At 34.7% G+C, this 18473-nt stretch overlaps 1 protein-coding gene across 11 annotated transcripts in view; it reads right to left on the bottom strand.

The window, feature by feature from the left end:
- Positions 1-18473, bottom strand: part of RYR2 (ryanodine receptor 2) — an 826096-nt gene that overhangs the window by 46249 nt on the left and 761374 nt on the right. For all 11 annotated transcript variants that reach the window (XM_072637850.1, XM_072637853.1, XM_072637851.1 and 8 more), the window contains 6 exons: positions 17340-17487; positions 11770-11856; positions 10922-11140; positions 9299-9429; positions 7827-7869; positions 5093-5226 (listed from right to left, as the gene is read on the bottom strand). In XM_072637850.1, coding sequence (XP_072493951.1) covers positions 5093-5226; positions 7827-7869; positions 9299-9429; positions 10922-11140; positions 11770-11856; positions 17340-17487 — 762 coding nt within the window. The remainder of the gene's footprint in view (positions 1-5092; positions 5227-7826; positions 7870-9298; positions 9430-10921; positions 11141-11769; positions 11857-17339; positions 17488-18473) is intronic.

Raw genomic sequence — 18473 nt, 5'->3', positions numbered from 1 at the left:
GAAATTATCAACGAAAACTGTCCTGACATTCTAGAACCAAAGGGAAAAATAAATATTGAAAGAATCCACTGATCACCTCATGAGAGAGACCCAAAAAGAGAAACTTCTAGGAATATTGTGGCCAAATTTCAGAGTTCCCAGATCAAGGAGAAAATACTGCAGGCAGTTAGAAAGAAACAATTGAATATTGTGGAAATACAATCAGGATAACACAGGATCTGGCAGTTTCTACATTAAAGGCTTGGAATAGGATATTCCAGAAGTCAAAGGAACTGGGATTAAAACCAAGAATCACCTACCCAGCAAAAATGAGCATAATACTTCAAGGGAATAAATGGTCATTCAATGATATAGAGGACTTTCAAGCATTCATGATGAAAAGACCAGAACTGAATAGAAAATTTGACTTTCAAACATAAGAATGAAGAGAAGCATGAAAAGGTAAACAGGAAAGAGAACTCATAAAGGATTTTCTAAAGCTGAACTGTTTACATTCCTACATGGAAAGATAATATTTGTTACTCGAGACTTTTCTCAGTATTTGGGTAGTTGGAGGGATTTTATAGACACACACACACACACACGTATATAGACAGAGAGTACAGTTTGAGTTGAATCAGAAGAGATGATATCCATAAAAAAAAATTTAAATTAAGGAGTGAGAGAGGAAAATATTGGGAGGAGAAAGGGAGAAATGGAATGGGGCAGGCTATCATAAAAGAGACAAGAAAAATCTTGTTCAGTGGAGGAGAAAAGGAAGAAGGTGAGAGGGGAAAAGTGAAGCTTACTCTCTTCACATACGGCTTAAGGAGGGAATAACATGCTCACTAAATTTGGTAGGAAAATCTATCTTACACTATAGGAAAGTTGGGGAGAAGGGGAAAGTAGGGGACAAATGGGGTGAAGGGGATGATAGAAGGGAGGGTAAACACTTTTGGGACAAGGGCAAATGAGAGAAGAGAAAAAAGGGAGGGACAGGGTAGGATGGATGGAAATATAGTTATTCTTATACAACATGACTATTATGGAAGTCTTGCAAAACAACACATATAAAGCCTGTATTGAATTGCTCACCTTCTCAGTGGGGATGGGTAGGGAGGGAGGAAGAGAGAGAAGTTGGAATTCAAAGTATTAGAAATGAATGTTGAAAATTATTATTGCATATAACTTGTAAATAAGAAATACAGGTAATGGGGTATAGAAATTTATCTTGCCCTAAAAGAAAAGAGAGAAGATGGGGATAAGGGAAGGGTGGGGTGTGATAGAAGGGAGGATATATTGAGGGAAGGGGTAATCAAAATGCAAGGTACTATGGGGTGGGGGAGGGGAAAGATGGGGAGAAAAATTAGAACTCAAAATTTTCTGGAAATGAATGTCGAAATCTAAAAATAAATAAAAAAATAAAAGAGAAAATATATATATATATTTTAAAGTCAAAAAAAATGTTTTCCCTCTTGTATTACTGTTACTCTGTGATTGGTGTTTATGTGCATGTATACATATACATAAAAATATGTATATATATATATATATATATGTGCATGTATACATATACATATATGTATATATATGCACACACATCCAGGTTTGTTATTTATTGCTCTTTTAATCTCTGTGATATTATTATTATTTAAAGTTTTCTGATTAGAATATAATTTAGTCTTTACTGCTGCTGTTCTTGGTTGTTCTGGGGTTTTTTGACCTCTAATTGTATTATCTATTTCAGACCAAAATTAGTGATTTAAGAAGGCTCTGAGTTTGAAACCTCCAACTTCAGGGATGAAGTTTATTTTTATTTAATAACTTGTGAACTATTATACTTATTTTAAATTTCAAGCGATGCCTCCTTGTTCCAGTATATTGGGATTTGATGAACATGCATCTGTTCGCTCTATCTACACTTTTTATAGTTTCTTAAGACTCTGATCACAGTCTCTGCCTTTGTCTTTTGAAACTTATTATCACTTCATTTCTTTAACCATTTTAGCTCTCAGGGCATCTTGAGGCAGTGCCCATTTCTTTTTAAATATTGATACCAAAACAATAAAAAACAAGTAAATAAAAAATAGTTTTAGTTAGAAAAGTAGTGTTACTTTCTAGATAAAATGCTATGTATATATCTAATAATACCTCTGCTTCTACAGTATGACAGTTTTGAAGATGTTATACTAGTCATTGGTCTTTGTTTTTGAAAAAGATACTAGTTAGTAATGCAGTGCTAACAAGTAACTGAAAAGACTAAGAGCATTTTCTATGCTATATGCAAGAGAAGATTTTTTCTTTGATTTAGAACTCTCAAAATTACAATATGTAGTAATAATTGTCTTCTGGTATACGAGAGGAAAATTAGAGTAGCTAATTTGAAGAACAGGCCATGGTGGCTGTCCTGAGATTTCCACAGTAATTTAGCTTTCTCTCACACAAAACTAGTGATTTTGACTAAACATGTGACTTTCAGTGGTACTGTCAGAAATCAGAGGATATCATCATCATGAGCCCATGAGCAAGATGCCTATGTGTTGACTCAGAGTGAATCTTCCAACCAGGCATTTATGTATGTATTTTTGCATATTATGTGTATACATATATATGTATTTATATGCATAGATATATGTATATGTGTATATCTATATTTATATACATGTGTACATATCTATATTTTTAACCCCATTGATACAGAAGATATACTGATTTGTAACAGAGTATGAGAGTGTGTAAGTGACATATAGATGGTACAGCTATGATGGGAAGGAGATTGAGAGGAGGGAACAAGGAAAAGGGACAGGAAGAAGGACAGAGACAGGGAAGGGGTAAATGTCTGTTATATAAAGTTTTTTTGCCCTCACCAATTCAATTGCATAGATCTATGCAGAACAGGACTACAGACAACTGCATATAATTGAAAGGTGACAATCTTTCTGACAGACACTTGTATGTCTAACTTTTCCTCTTATCTCACATGATCTCTAGGTTTATTTATACACTATCACTAAAACAAATATCTTTATTGCAGAACATGTCCAAATTTTACAAAGATTGGGGGCTGAGTCAAGATGGCAGAGTAGAATAACAAACCTGATGTAGCTCTCCCTCTACAACCCATAATACCTGTAAAAAATGACTCTAAACAAATTCTAGAGCAGCAGAAGCCACAAAATGATAGACTGAAAGAGACTTCTAGCCCAAGACAGCCTGGAAGGTTGACAGGAAAGGTGTATAGGACCAGGTTTGGAGTGCAGCCCAGCCTTGGCCATGCTGCATGACAGGGACAGGACTGGAGCAGGCTTCAGGGCAAGGAATCATGGGTAGTAGCTGCACTTCCTAGATTTCTCAACCCACAAATGCCAAAGATTGCTTCAAAGGTCAGTGAGGAAGCTCTTTCACCTGGGTAAGAAGGGAACAGGTTCCTGCACTAGGTCTAGGCACTAGCCCTAGGCCCAGGGTGATGGAAGTTACTGCAGCAGCACCCCCTTTTGGAGCCCTCAGCCTAAATACCCTGGGGGAATCAAGAGGCTGATCTGAATCTCATCCCTGAGTGGCAGTCCTGGGGTGAGGAAGAGCGCTGGCCTGGTGGAGCTGGAGGAAGTTGTGAAGACGGAACCCTACTCGCAGATCCTGGGCAAAAAAGCTTGTGGTTGCTCCCAGACCACAGTGCAGGCCAGGAGAGGAGTAAACTCCTCTCCCTTGATTGTGCCACCTTAGAGGAACTAAGAACTTACAGGTCCCTAGAGTATACCCTCCACTTGACAAAGGACTCAAAAGTCAAGTAACTGGCTGGGAAAATGCCCAAGAAAGGGAAAAAAAAAATAAGACTATAGAAGGTTACTTTTCTTGGTGAATAGGTATTTTCCTCCATCCTCTCAGATAAGAAAGAACAAAGCATACCATTGGATGAAGACATCAAATTTCACAAAGATTTTGAAAGGTTACATAAGCATGGGCATTTTAAAGAAAAAGTATCATTTTACAGAAAGAAGAATTTCCACACCAGTCATTCTCCAAACTGATGAAGTCACAGATTCAAACTTCTTCCTTCCCCCCTCAAAAAACAATTATAAAAATTGAGAAAGCACAGTAATGTTGTGGATGACAAAACTATTTTTTTAAAAGTGCATTAAAGAGAAAAAAAAAAAGACCAGGAAATAAAATCCTTGATCTTATTTTCTTTTTTCAAATATGGTTACTTTGCTTTTTACATTCCCATAATTTATCATGAGGCAGCTGTCAATAACAAGTCAAATAGTGAGTTTTTAATTACACTTCAACAAAATGAAAAAAAAAAAAAAACTTCAATAAAGAAAGCCAGACTGTGAACAGATAGATATCTTAGTGGGATAGTTGGGGAGCCTTTCAAAATGTTGAATTAGTATGTTTTGGGTGGTATTTATGAAGCCTAAATCTCATGTGTGATTTCTAAATTTTGTAGCTATTTGATTCATTTTAGTTACAGTATAGCTTCAAAGAGGAAGATGAAAGCAATATCAAGAGTGGAATATTCATCATACAAGTAAGAATAGGCCAGGCTCTTTATATCCTAGACTCCTAATCATCCTTTCATGAAAGTGTATAGATCACAATCATTTTCAATCTAGAATTCAAGAGAAATTTGAATATACTTCTGAATATTTTTGTAAATGGATATGATGAAAACCCTTTTTTTTTTGACCCAGTAACAGATCACTTAAAGTTTCTTTAGGGTATGAATTTTGTCCCTCAGACAAAAAGACCCTTGCCAAACATAAATTACTCATATTTGCTTGCATTTACCTTGATAATAATAAAGTGGATATCCTAGCTTCTTCACTAATGGTATGCTTGACTTTATTATTGACAAAATGTATGCTTGCTAACATAGGTAACTTACATTTAGCAAATAATATTTAGCATAGAAACACTGTTCTGGGCAATAAAAGTAAACTAATGGGAAAAAAATCACATCTCACAGATAACACACTACAGAAACATATCTAAATCTATCTATACTTATTCATAATTTGTTTTCTTCTTGTAGAATGGAAAAAACATCTAGGATATGGAAAGCTCAGGAATCAATTTTTAAATGCTTGATTTTAAAGCAGAAAGAAATACTCACACAGCTGATAAGGAGCTGTCTTTCTTTGGTTTTTTCTTTTCTCGTGCATCACTGAAATCTAGAGCAGCTTTATCCATGCCTAGTAATTCACTGATTCTATCTCGGCCATAGAACTCTCCATATTTATCCATAACCTGAAAGTAAGAAAAAGGAAGAAACATATTTTTGCTAGTTTCAAGTCCCAAATAAATTTCATTTTCTTCATTTGAACACAAACATTAAGATATTTTTCTGTCTTTCTAATGTTTAATGTTTATTCATTATTTTGAATCACATTACTTCATAATAAACAAAAACAATTTCAGCTTCTCAAAATAGACTAATGAATATGGCTTATCCACTTTAGCCTCACCAGCCAAAGGAATCTATAAATTGTAGGCATAGCAGCTGTTTAATTCATTATTCTCTTTACTCATAGGGAGCTATTCCCTATCACAACCAAGTCTATTAGTACCTGCTGTTCATTTACCTCTTTAGGAAATGAAGAACCCAAGCTCTAATCTGGGTAAAAAGTCAATTCACAGTCTACCCTGGCAAGGCTAAAGTCAGGAATTTGGGCTTTCTGGTCATCTCTCTTCTGGGATTCATTCACTCCAGGACTATTTGCTATTTACATTTTAGCCCCCAACATAACACTAACAATGAGGGAAAAGAGGGAAGAAAGGAGGAGCAGAAGGGATTAAAAAGAGGAGGAACAGGGTATAATAGTGAATATAAAGAGAGGAGAGACAAAAGAAAAGGTAGGAAGAAAGGAAAATATGAGAAGTGAGAAAACAGAATAGAGAAAACTAATAAGGAAGAAGATAAAGGGAAATCTAAGTTTAGTGGATAAGGGCAAGTTAATTTTGTAGGTATAGGTTTTTAGTATAATAAAAATACATTAAAATGGTAGCAGTAATTAAAATGGCATTTATGAACATATTTTTCAAATGTTATGCCATCAGGAAAGGTTAACTCAAAAAGAATCAGTTTGTAGTACCTAAGCTTTTAAAGACTGAAACTCTTGTAGAGTTAAGTAGGGTCTCAACATTAAAAATATATTTCTTACTCCATGCCAGTAAAATTTAGGAAGTATCAACAACATGGCCAATAAATGGCCCAGAACCAAAGTTCTGGATTTACCAAGACCAGGGGCATTCCTGAGGGAATTCTCTTAATTCACTTTCTTTAACTAGTACTCACGGTTAATACTAAAATATGTCTCATCTCAGTTTCTACAGAAAGGCCCTCAGCCCCACTGCAAGAACTTAGGTTAATAATATATCAAATGAAATACAGCTTTTATTTTATGTTAGAATAAAAATGAAACCCAAAGACCTCACACTAGCGCTAGTAAACAGTCAAGTCAGCTCACTTTGACTCCTCCCTCTCCCCCTCTAGTTTCTTTACATTGGGGTTCTTCATGTTCTTGTGGTTCTGTCTCCTTGCAGACCCTGGAACTTGCAGACTTGCTCTACAAATTTGGCTTTTTCCTGGAAACATCTACTCTCTCTAGGAGACTGCGTTCAGAAAAATGGTATTGTCCAGGAACCCCTTATTATTCCTTCACAGCTGTTCCACTGTTGCTTGCTTTCTCATTCCTGGAACTCCAGACTTAAGGGAGGAATTCTTGTCATTGTTCTAGCTGCAAATTAACTCTGGAGCAATGTGGTTCCTCCTCTTCTGGGGTCCCAAGTTTGCCACAGAAAGGACATGCATTTAGGGAGGCTTCTCCTCCAGGGAATAAGATTTTCTTTCCTGAAATTAAGCTTATTACAAGATAGCTGAAGTTCTAACAGGTCAGAGATAAAGAACCATGACTTAAGGTACCAGAAGACAAAATCAATTAACTATTAGTAGGATCAATAAAGAATACAGAATCAATTTAATCTCATTTGTCAAAAACTTCTAAAAGTACATATTTTAATTATTCATCTATTCATGCAAATTCTAGCTTCGGATAAGAGATTTTCTCTCAGCTTTTGCTTTTTTGCCTTAAATTTAAAAATGAGCAATAGAAACAAAGTGCTGATCCATTTGAAAGTGACTATTTTGAAACTCCAAGCTTAAACAAGGTATGTGAACACTGCACACAAAGCCAATATCTGAAAAGTGAGTAGGGCTACTTTTCTTTTCCTGCAACTATGCCTAGCTAGCTACTCTGAGTTGGAATATTTCCCTCAGGTTTCATGTGGAATACAAGTGATTCATTAGGTGGTCAGAACCTTTCAAGAAATATTTGAAAGTACCATGAAAAATAAATAGCAATTCAAAGAGCACTAAAAGCAAACCCTACTGAGGAATAATCTTTCAAGGTGAGATAATAAAAAAAATCAGTCTTTGTAATTGCTTTTCACATTTTTATTCCTCTAGGGTTTTAACCAGTTGTTGCATAAGATAATCACATTGGGACAACTTTGTTTTTCTTTACTATTTCAGAGGATTTTTATTTTAACCATTTTAGATCAAAATGTACAATGTGGTTTTTAGACTCTGCTGAGTCAGAGGTGACTATGGTATACAGAATTACTGGGCACTTTATTTGGCAGCTGGAGAGCATGGTTCTTTAAAAAAAGCCTATTCTTTAAACTCAAATTCCAATCTATATTTTGAAACAATGTAAACAAGCATGTAAAACATTCTGATTCTCATTTACACAATGATTCAATACTAATTGCATACAAAAATTAAAATCTGCATTGTACTTCAAAAGGGTGGGGGAAGAATACAAAAACTCCCTTATAAGAAACATTACCTTTCTTTTTACAAATTTGTCCCAATAGTTGTTGGGAAATGACCTAAAGAAAAAGAAATACAAATTTTATACATCAAGCATTTAAACAGAAAAAAATCATACATATGTTGGAAAAACAGCTGGTAATTTATATATAAGTACATCTTCACACATATATTCTCTTCTGAAACAAATAATTCAATTCAATAAAAATGTATTAGATGCCTACTATGGTTTGAGGGAGTAGTTAGGTGGTAAAGTGGATAGAGTGCCAGCCCTGGAGTCAGGAGGACCTGAGTTCAAATCCAGCCTCAGACACTTACTAGTTATGTGACCCTGGACAGTCTGCTTCAGTTATTCATCTGTAAAATGAGCTGGAGAAGCAAATGGCAAACTACTCCACTATCTCTGCCAGGAAAACCCCAAATGAGGTCATGAAGAATCAGACACAACTAAATCGACGTAACAAGAAATGGGTTGAGATTACGAGATGTGCATATTAAGATACTGAAGAAAAACCATGCGTATATATTATATATAGGTATATAAATATATATGTATACATATATAATATGTTGATGTATCTACTATTCATATTTTAAAAGCTGTTACAAGGGCAAAGTTGCTGAGTATGGGATCAGAGAGTGATGTAACTAGAAATGAAAGTAACATAAGAAGAAAGACATTAAAGATACATAAAATAAACACCAAGCACAAACGAACGTTCACAGAAGGAAAATTATAAGTAAAATTCTCATTAAGAAACAGTTTGTTTTTCCTTTAAGTTATAAACTTGCTGGTACATATGTTGCCTTTCTTACTTTTTTTGTTACAAGTATTTCAGTCTGTTTTTAGTTGAATAGTATCCTAGATAGAGCCAGAAGGGATCTCACTGCCATCTAGTTCAGCTGCCTCAATTAAATAATACAAAATTTTCAGGAAACACTGCATGACAATTTTTTATACTTAAAGGTATGATTTTCTTTTCTAGATTAACATTTACCTAAAATGCTCAGGAGCCTTCACAGGGTTAAAGTAAGAGAAAAAGTATTTTTTTTTCCTTTAAGACATGTATCATTACCTTATCCAGTACATCTTAGGTTATTCTGTCTGATGACAACATTTCAGCACAGGATCACATGTGCTGTTGTAGGTATATGTGACGTTCAGGATTTTGACCTTAATGTCATATTTGTTTTCTTTGAATAAGTATTTTGACATGAGATAATCCCATTCACAGAGATTAGGAAATTCCCAGCAACAGTAATGGATGGTGAATTCTCTTACTTCTGTGGGAATGAACTAAATGGCACATTTATTAGAATTTCAAAACACAAAAGGATAAATGATGATATCCATCAGGAGGGCTGACTGCTCAGTGTTTTGATTTTCTTTGCTGAGTATATAACTCAAATGACTTCTGACTCGAGAATTTTCTTTTGATTTTTTAAAGTTTCAGAGCACAAATGTTTCCAATATAATTCTATACTCACTGAGTATTGATTACCAGTCTATCCCATTGGCCTTTAATATCATCTTCAGAAGGTTGTTCTGTAATGTAAAGCCCATCAAATTCCAATTTCCGTGCTACTTCCTTTTCTCGCTTAAAAATAACCAATGGAACCTGCAGTTGAAAAGTAAATGCATTCAGAATTAGTTTAAGTTTTCTGGTATCTTTAGTGACTAGTATCAGTACAAAACAGTTGTCAGGGGAAAATATTTGTCATGTATTTAAAGGAAACCAAAGATTAAGTTAAAACAAACTAATTATAACACTAAAACAGTACAGATTGTTACACATATGTGTATGTATTTTTTCACATGCTAAGAAACTAAAAATGCTTATCTAAATAGAATTACTAACAGTCTTATTTTCAAATAAAAATGAAAAAAGACAGTGATGATTATCTAAGAAGCTGTTTTATTTAGCAGTTTATATAGCGATGTGAAGGGGAAATTGCTGAGGATATCCTTCATCATTTGATGTAATTGGGAAATATTTAATAAAATAAATAATTAAATCATACAATAAAACAGAGAGAGTGTTAATGTGATTTCTAAGTCAATATGAGCCCACAGGGATCCTTATGCATAGTTGAATGGCCTGTGGTTTCTTTTTTGAGTTTGACATCACTCTGGTAGCTTATTAAGACCCTTGTGGATTTTGACTAATATTCACTGTGTTAGCTGTCCCTCCCATCTGCAAATTTGATTAGTATAGATACCTTGGATCAGTTCTTAACAAAAATGTTAATTTTGATATCCAACTGTCTTACTATCTAATCTACTGATCCTTTATTCCTTATGAGCACATCAAAATCAACATATTTAGACCTTACCTCATCTCTAACTTTGAAAAACCCACTCTTCCCCATGACTTCATATTTCTATTGATGGTGTACCACTCTTCTCCTAGTCAAATCTTGTAAATATCTTTCTTCCTCCTCATCCCCTATATCTAATTTATCAGCAATCTGAATTCATAACAAGCCAATAATATCTAATATAACTTTAGAGTGAACAAGGTTATAGTGAGATTGCCATGTGATTACTGAATGCCATATAATGTTAAAAGAAGTCATGTAACACATTATATGCTTTATTTAGGTAATTCAACTAAAAGTTATTCTGAATATAATAGAGGGGTTAATTGAGGAAGGCAAAGTAGTAGTAGATGTGATATAAAAATAGAAAAAAGGGAGAAAGAAATAAAATATTAAAAAAATTACAGATTGGACAATATATGGAGTGCTAAGAAGAAAAGGTAAGATCAGAACTATGAGAGCAAATGATGGCATGAATACATGCCTGAGTGAGGTACTTCATTAAAATGTCTATTATCTTTAGTTGGAAAGTAATTCTTCCAATTTTAATCAAATGAATTGAATTAGAAATTATAGGCTGCTCTCAAGAGCAGTTTTAGCTACTCTACAATGTGCATATAGTATTTTATGAAAGCCCTTAATTGTCCTATCAGTGCTCTAGATCACATTCTAGAGGACTGAAAATTTTCTTTCCAAGCTGAAGGGCTGGAATAGTTTTGACTACTGGAACACACACACACACACACACACACACACACACACAACTACCTTTGTGTTCTCTTATTATCTTACTTTCAAGCAGTAGTATCCAATGATGCAGAAGAAGGAGATAACTGTGTGGAGAATAGCAAGGATTCGAAGTGTAGGCTCCATGTAGCCACTGCTCTCCTCTAGAACATAGTGTACTGTAATGAGTCGATGTGATGTGCTGTCCAGACTACTTATTCTGGAATTTTCACTTGCAGTTGGGGAAGGAATTTCCTTTCCTTCTACCACAGAAGAAGTGGAGACCTAATTAAAACCATTTAGAGCCCAATCAACTTCTTGAAATTAAAAGCATTACCTTCATTTTTGATATAATACTAGAGACATAATTTTCCTTTTGAAGGTAAACAGATGAACATAGAATTTAAGAGACTAAAAGTTAAAGGATATATGTCACAATGTAGATTGTCCTTTTGTAAAAAAAAGTAGTACTATGGGCATTTGAACTCTTCACCAGTTTTTCAGATCAAACAAAAATAAGCTGGGACCTATAGATAACACAGGGAGAAAAGCAGACCACAATTTTCCATGCAATTAAACATGATGAAGTATAGCAGTGAATCATTTTAGCAATTCTAACAGCCTATTCTAATCAGACAGACTAGCCTGAGACTAATAATGGGGAAGTCCATGCTCAACATGGGTTTCTCTGCCAATGGTCTCAATTTGATTAGCATTAATAAAACTAACCTTGGTCTTCCCAAGAATTTCAAGAATGTAATTGGATATCTATAAGTTTTCCTCTTTCATGAAATAATACTTTAAAATGGCTATAATAGATGTACTCAGCTTACATATTTGTGAAACTTTAAAACTCTAATTTGATTTCTAGAATTCAACACATAACATTTAAAATAATGAAGAGATATGCATACCTTATAAAAGAGGAGGATAAAGTTGATTGCAAATGCAACAAACAGGGCTAACATCCTCATGTTGTAAAAGTTGCGAGCAAAGTAGTTCTGAAGATGATTTAAAAAAAAATCATGTTAAAACATCATTAGAAGGTGGGATCTGGAATTTACACTCCATGAAATACTTGCTCTTCTGTCTAAAACCTTTTTAGAATTAAAAAAAAAAATTACTCCAAATAAATATTACTCAGCTGAAGCAACTAAGAAACCTGGGTTATACACTAACCAGTCTTCTTGAACTCCCCAGATTTCAGAATGATTTCAAATCATAAGTATTAAAGAACAACAAGAACAAAGAGGGTCAGGCTTTTTCTCTTTTGTTGTTCTACTCAACAATTACAAAAAAAACCCCCAAACATCACAATGTAGTCAGAATAAGCCAAAGATTTGGAGATTATAACCAACATGTGACACTTGGTCACTAAGTATTCTGATTGTTTAGCAATCACTGTAAAAAGTTGATCCTTCTGGGCAAAAGCTAAGAAACACAAAAGTGACCGGAGATTGAAGACCACTAGAGACATATTTCTTTGGTACATCACTAGTCATGGAGTCCAGCTGAACTGAAGGGGCAAAAATGGTAGATAAGGGCAGAGTTCTATAATGACAAATGTTGGCCATCAGAAGCAATAACAAAAATGGCAAGCAGTAGACAATCTGACTTTAGAAAGAAAATCAGTAACAGAGACCAAAGACATAGGAGCATTACAGTCTGGCAGACAGGCTTCTTTTCAGTAGCTTCGAAAGTAAGCATTGCTACAGGTGAATATATCATCCATAGGTCAGCTTTGCAGTGTGTGTATGGGGTACTAAGGTGATGTCATCAATTCAAAAATCCTAATGGGCATTACTGAGTTTTGATAAGGTCCTATTAGGCAGACAGTGATTATTTGTAGTGATACACAAAGAGACCAAACATTGAAGAAGCAGGATTAGGCAATGTGGCACAGCAGAAAGAGTAATGGATTTTGAGTCAAAGGATGTGGTTTAAATCCTTGATCTATCACTATTTATATGACTGCAGTTGTTCTGTCATATCTGACTCTTGGTGACTCCATTTGGGGTTTTCTGGGCAAAAATATTGGAGTGGTTTGCCATTTCCTTCTCCAGTATATTATAAGAACAGTGGCAAGAAGGGTTAAGTGATTTGCCCAGGGTCACACAGTTAGTGTCTGAGGTCAGATTTAAACTCGTGAAGATAAGTCTTCCTGACTCCAGTCCTGGCACTGAATCCACTGTGCCACCTTGCTGCCTCTCTATGAATATAGAAATATCCCTTAACCTTTCTAGGCCTTATTATTCTCATATCTAAAATGAAGAGTTTGAGACAGATGGACTCTGAGGTTCTCTCCAGCTTTAAGTCTGATCCTACGATCCTTGAAGAATTTTTAAACCTGGTTTTTCTTCAAAGTTCTGGGTGCTATAGCTATGAAGATAAAACAAAACAGTTGTTGCCCTCAAATCTACAAACAGAGCTAATGACTTCATGTAATAAAAAATATCTGTTAAAGTATCATCTTTATTGCCATCACTTGCTTTTTTTGTTGTATGTGCTAAGAAGATGCATAATGAAGAAATCTCAAACAATGTTTCAAGTGATGTTGGCATATGAAGGGACACTGAGAAAAACAGTGAAGATGATGAGAAAATTACATGCGAGAAGGCCACCTCCACCTTCAGACTCCAAATGCCAACAAAAGCCTAAGAAAGGGCGAGCATCATAGGCTTCTGCAAGAAGACAGATCTTTAGGGACAGTACCCATTGGTTGAGTGCTTCACATCAGGAATAGCCACAGGCATAGTTACAGCACAGCATGTTCCCTGGAATGTTTCAAAAGAGACTCTAAATCAGCAAGAAAACAACTTAAACTCAGTAACCTCTGTTTAAGAAGACAGGGAAGTGTAAAAGGCATTTTATAAAGATTTCAATAAAAAAATTAAAACTAAAAAGTTAACACTAATTCTCTACTATTCTAGATGCAAAACTACCCAGAATAATCCATTCTCCTAAAAATATCATGTATGAGGTTTTACTATACTTGCAAACTATTAATTTCAGAATTATGTATTTAATTTTCAAGATGGGAAAAACATTAAATAGCACTCTCAAATGGACAGTTTAGCATTTTTTAAAATTTAATATCAATTTTTTCCCTTAAAGGATCATATTTGCTGAGTAGTTGATTCTTGGTTGTAATCCTAGCTCTTTTGTCCTCCAGAATATTGTAATCCAAGCTCTCTGATTCTTTAATGTAGAAACTGCTAAATCTTGTGTTATCCTGACTGTAGCTCCATGATATTTGAATTGTTTCTTTTTTACTGCTTGTAAAATTTTCTTCTTGAACTGGGAGCACTACAATTTGGTTATAATATTCTTGGGAGTTCTCATTTTGGGATTTTTTTCAGAAGGTGATAAGTGGATTCTTTCAATTTTTATTTTGCCCTCTGGTTTTAAAAGGTTAGGGCAATTTTCTTTAATAATTTCTTGATAGGTGATATCTAGGCTCTTTTTTTTTTTTTTTAATCATGGCTTTCAGGTACTCCAATAATTTTTAAATGATCGCTCCTGGACCTGTTTTCCAGGTCAGTGGTTTTTCCAAAGTGACACATTTCACATTTTCTTCTATTTTTTTCATTCATTTGATTTTTTTTCTTGATGTCTCATAGAGTCATTAGCTTCCAATTGCCCAATTCTAATTTTTAAGGAATTATTTTCTTCAGTGAGCTTTTTTACTTCCTTTTCCATTTGGCCAATTCTGCTTTTCAAAACATTCTTCTCTTCATTAGATTTTTGGCTTCTTTTGTCATTTGACCTATTCTATTTTTAAGGTGTTGTTTTTTTCAGTATTTTTCTGGGTGTCTCTTTTACCAAGCTATTGACTTGTTTTTCATAATCTTCTTGCATCTCTCTCATTTCTCTTCTCCATTTTTCCTATACCTCTCTTACTTGATTTTTAAAATCCTTTTTGAGCTCTTCTATGGCCTGGAGCAAATTCATATTTTCCTATGAGGCTTTGGATGTAGGAGTTTTAACTTTATTATCTTCTGAGGATATATTTTGATCTTCCCTGTGACCATAGTATCTTTCTATAATCAGAATCTTTTTCTGCTGTTTGCTCATTCTCCAGCCTATTTTAAAATTTTAACTCTATGCTAAAGTGGGGCTCTGCTTCCAGAGTGGAGGGCACACTACTCTAAGCTTCAGGCAATTTTGTGTAGCTGTTTTCAGAGGTAATTCTGAGGACCTGTAAGTTTTCAGATCTGCCTAGGTAGTATGATCTAGGCAGAGGTGTGTTTACTACTCTCCTGTATTATGCACTGGTCTGTGAGTGACTACAAGCACTCTTTTCTACCTTGGAACGATGATTAGGGTCATTGCTCCTTTGTGGCTCTAAGCTCTGGGAGGGGCTAGTGGTCCGCCTCACCCTGGAACTGAGACCCAGGACTATGACCCAGATCCAAGTATAGGCAACGCAACTGAGTCCTGCTCCCAGTGCCTGCAAATGGACCCCTGTAATCTCTTTCTGACCAGTTGTTTGGCCCATTTACTATCTGCTCTCTGAGAGGTTTGGAAACTACCACTGAAGCCACAGATTCAGTCACCCCCAAGGCCTGCTTCTGGTTTGCTGGAGCTTGTTCTGTGCTGGGTCAGTCTAAGCTGAACTGTGCTCCACTCACAATGGTGCAACAGAACTTTCTTGCCAAACTTGTAAGTTGTGTTGTGCTGGAAAATTTTTTCACTCTGACCTTTTGTGGGTTCTGCCACTCTAGAATTTGTTTTTGAGCCATTATTTAAAGATATTTGGAGGGGTTTGGGGAAGAGCTCAGGCAAGATCCTGCCTTTTCTCCACCATCTTGATTCTGCCCTGCATCAGTTTAGTATTTTCAAAAACATTTTTTCCAGGATCTTTGATGAGGGACAGTCTAAATTTCTCAATCTGATCACTCGATAATATTTTATCCTCCCTCTCATTCCCTAAAGTTTTCACTTGTTTCTTAAGGTCTCTCATGCAAGATTTTTATTGATTTTAGACATGTGAAAGGATTACTCTTTCCTGTGAAAATACTTGGAGACTTGAATGGCCTGGCTGTAAGTATAGAATCAGTCTATAGCGATAAGGCAGTCAAAAAAGCTAATTATAACAGAGACTGCACTGAGAAGCACAGTGTTCACAGCTGTAGAGATGATGTGAGGCCTATTCTTTTTACCCTGGTAAGATAACATCTATGGTATGTAAGTCAAAGTTCAGTTTTGGGCAATATATTAGGCCCCAAAGAGGCTGGCCAAGTTGGTGAGAGGCAGGATTGGAAGATACCATATAAGGACTGGTAAAAAGTACCTGGGATACTCAGTTTGGAAAATAGGAGATACAGTGAGGACATGATAACAATCTTCAAGTCTATAGAATCATGGGATCATAGACAGGGAGATGTGGAAGGGATTTAAGAGAATACCTAATTGAATACTCTTACTTTACAATTTAGAAAACTAAGAACCAGGAGATTAAGTTACTTATTGTCCAAGGTCATGTGAGCTGTAAGTAGCAGGAATATGTTTTGGACTCAGGTCCTCTGATGCAAGAACTAGGACTCTTTCTATTCTATAGCTGCTGCCCATTTTCTGAAGGTTGGTCTTGTAGGAAAGGCATCATGAGACATGCTATGCTTGGCTAGAAAGGGTAAAAGCATGAACAATGGATAGAAGTTGCAGAGAGGTAGATTTAGGTTTGATGTCAGGAAAAACTTGTTAACATTTAGAGCTGATCTAAAGTGAATTATACTATCTTGGTAGTAGTTGATTCCCTTATAGTGAAGGTCTTCATGCAGAAGCAAATGGCTATGTATTCTTGGACAGGAAGAATTTGATTAGATAGTCTCTGAGGTTCCTTAGAGTTTCAGACTTTGGGAGAGAAATCTCTGTACCTTTGGATATACTTTTTGGAAATGAAAAGATCTGGAAAAATTATTGACAATATTTTGTTGGTCTTAGAAATACTTCTGCTATTCAATTTAAAGAATTATCTTTTCATATCTTTTATTTCATAGGATTGTAGAATCATGGAATTTGTAACTGGAAAGAATCTTAGAGGTTATCTAGTATACATGAAGAAACAGGTCTGCATATATTAAATGGCTTATTCTAGGTATCAATTCTCTCCCATGAAAGGGAGGACAAGAAATTATTTATTTTGTGTATCTGTAAATTAATAAATTACTAATTTGTAAAATTAGTGATTGAAGGACTCATAAGAGCTCATATTGAAGACTTCTCTGACAAAGAAACTGTATTTTTTAGTGTTTGGGAAGAAAAGAAGCCTACCTGCCACAGGGCAGAAAAATACTTCAAACCTTTGATTAGCGCAGATGGGAATAATTGAGAAATGTAAATGACTCCTGCATTGTTAAGCTATTTGCAAGTCTTTGAATAAGTGCAAGTCTAGTTATTTTTACTCACCTTGAACTCTTATGATTTCACAAAGGACACAGCTAACTTACTTTTTCTTAATCAATCTGAAAGTAAAAAAACTTACTAAGAGTTTCTGTTGATAAGCTATGATTTTTTTCCAAAATGCTGACTCAGGGACTTCTGGTTCTCCATATCTATGTGTGTGAAGCTGCCTTAACTTTTGTTTGCCTTTGTCTTCTTTGGCTTTTTCCTCCTTTTCTCCATCCTCTCCCCTGTAAAAAAATGAATAGTACTTCTCAGGTGAAGTTGGCATTAACATGCAAAATAGTTCTCTGAGTTTTTCCACCTATTGAAATGAACATAATCAGAATACATAAGAGTACCTATATATCACTACTCTGTTGGAAAAGTAATTTTTAATTAATAATGATAATGTTCTGAAGTCAAGAATACATGTAAATGTCAATTAATTCATATGCAGTAAATTTCTAAAGAAGTACAAGTTTTTCTGTAAAAAGTATATTATGTTTCCCAAATATTTTGGGAAGAATTCAGACAATAGTCTATACTCCTTCCTCTGATCTTCTGAGATATTATGACAAGAAAAAAAAAGAAAGGAAGCAAGAATTATTGCATATAATAATATCTAATTTATAAGAAGGAGAAAATAACCCTAATCAAATCAAATAGCTGGAGTAAGACTTACAAAAGGTATACAATATTAGAAAAATATATATACGTACAGACACATAAACATAAATAGATACATGTATATCAATTATAGACATGTGCACACATTTATATTCATAGTGGATTTATATTTATTACGTATCATTAAATTGGATAAAGAAAAATAAGATGAACATTTGTACTTAGTCTTCTAACACTCCTTCCTGACATTGGAGAATTAGAAGGGTAAAAAATTTTAGAACACAGGACTTTCTCTATTTTTCTCCTATTTCATAGAAAGATAGTAAAGTCTCTATTGCATTTCACCAGGATGAGGAAATATTTTTGTTCAGATTATAACTATAGAGTATTTTCTGTTATAAAATGGAAAGCGATGATTACTAATTATTTTTAGTATATTTAAATGATTATTAAAAGTAAGTAAATCCCTTCAGCTTGCCTTCATTTTCTGCTGAATCATTTGTTTGCTTTTCTTTGAGTTAACCTTTATTAATGCAATCTAGGTATATTTTATTACTGGACAAAAATTTATTTTGTCTTCTACCTTAGAACGTATATACAGCAATGT

The sequence above is a fragment of the Notamacropus eugenii genome, chromosome 2 (assembly GCF_028372415.1).
Source record: "Notamacropus eugenii isolate mMacEug1 chromosome 2, mMacEug1.pri_v2, whole genome shotgun sequence".
Taxonomy (NCBI): domain Eukaryota; kingdom Metazoa; phylum Chordata; class Mammalia; order Diprotodontia; family Macropodidae; genus Notamacropus; species Notamacropus eugenii.
This window is presented reverse-complemented; position numbering and strand designations above follow the sequence as displayed.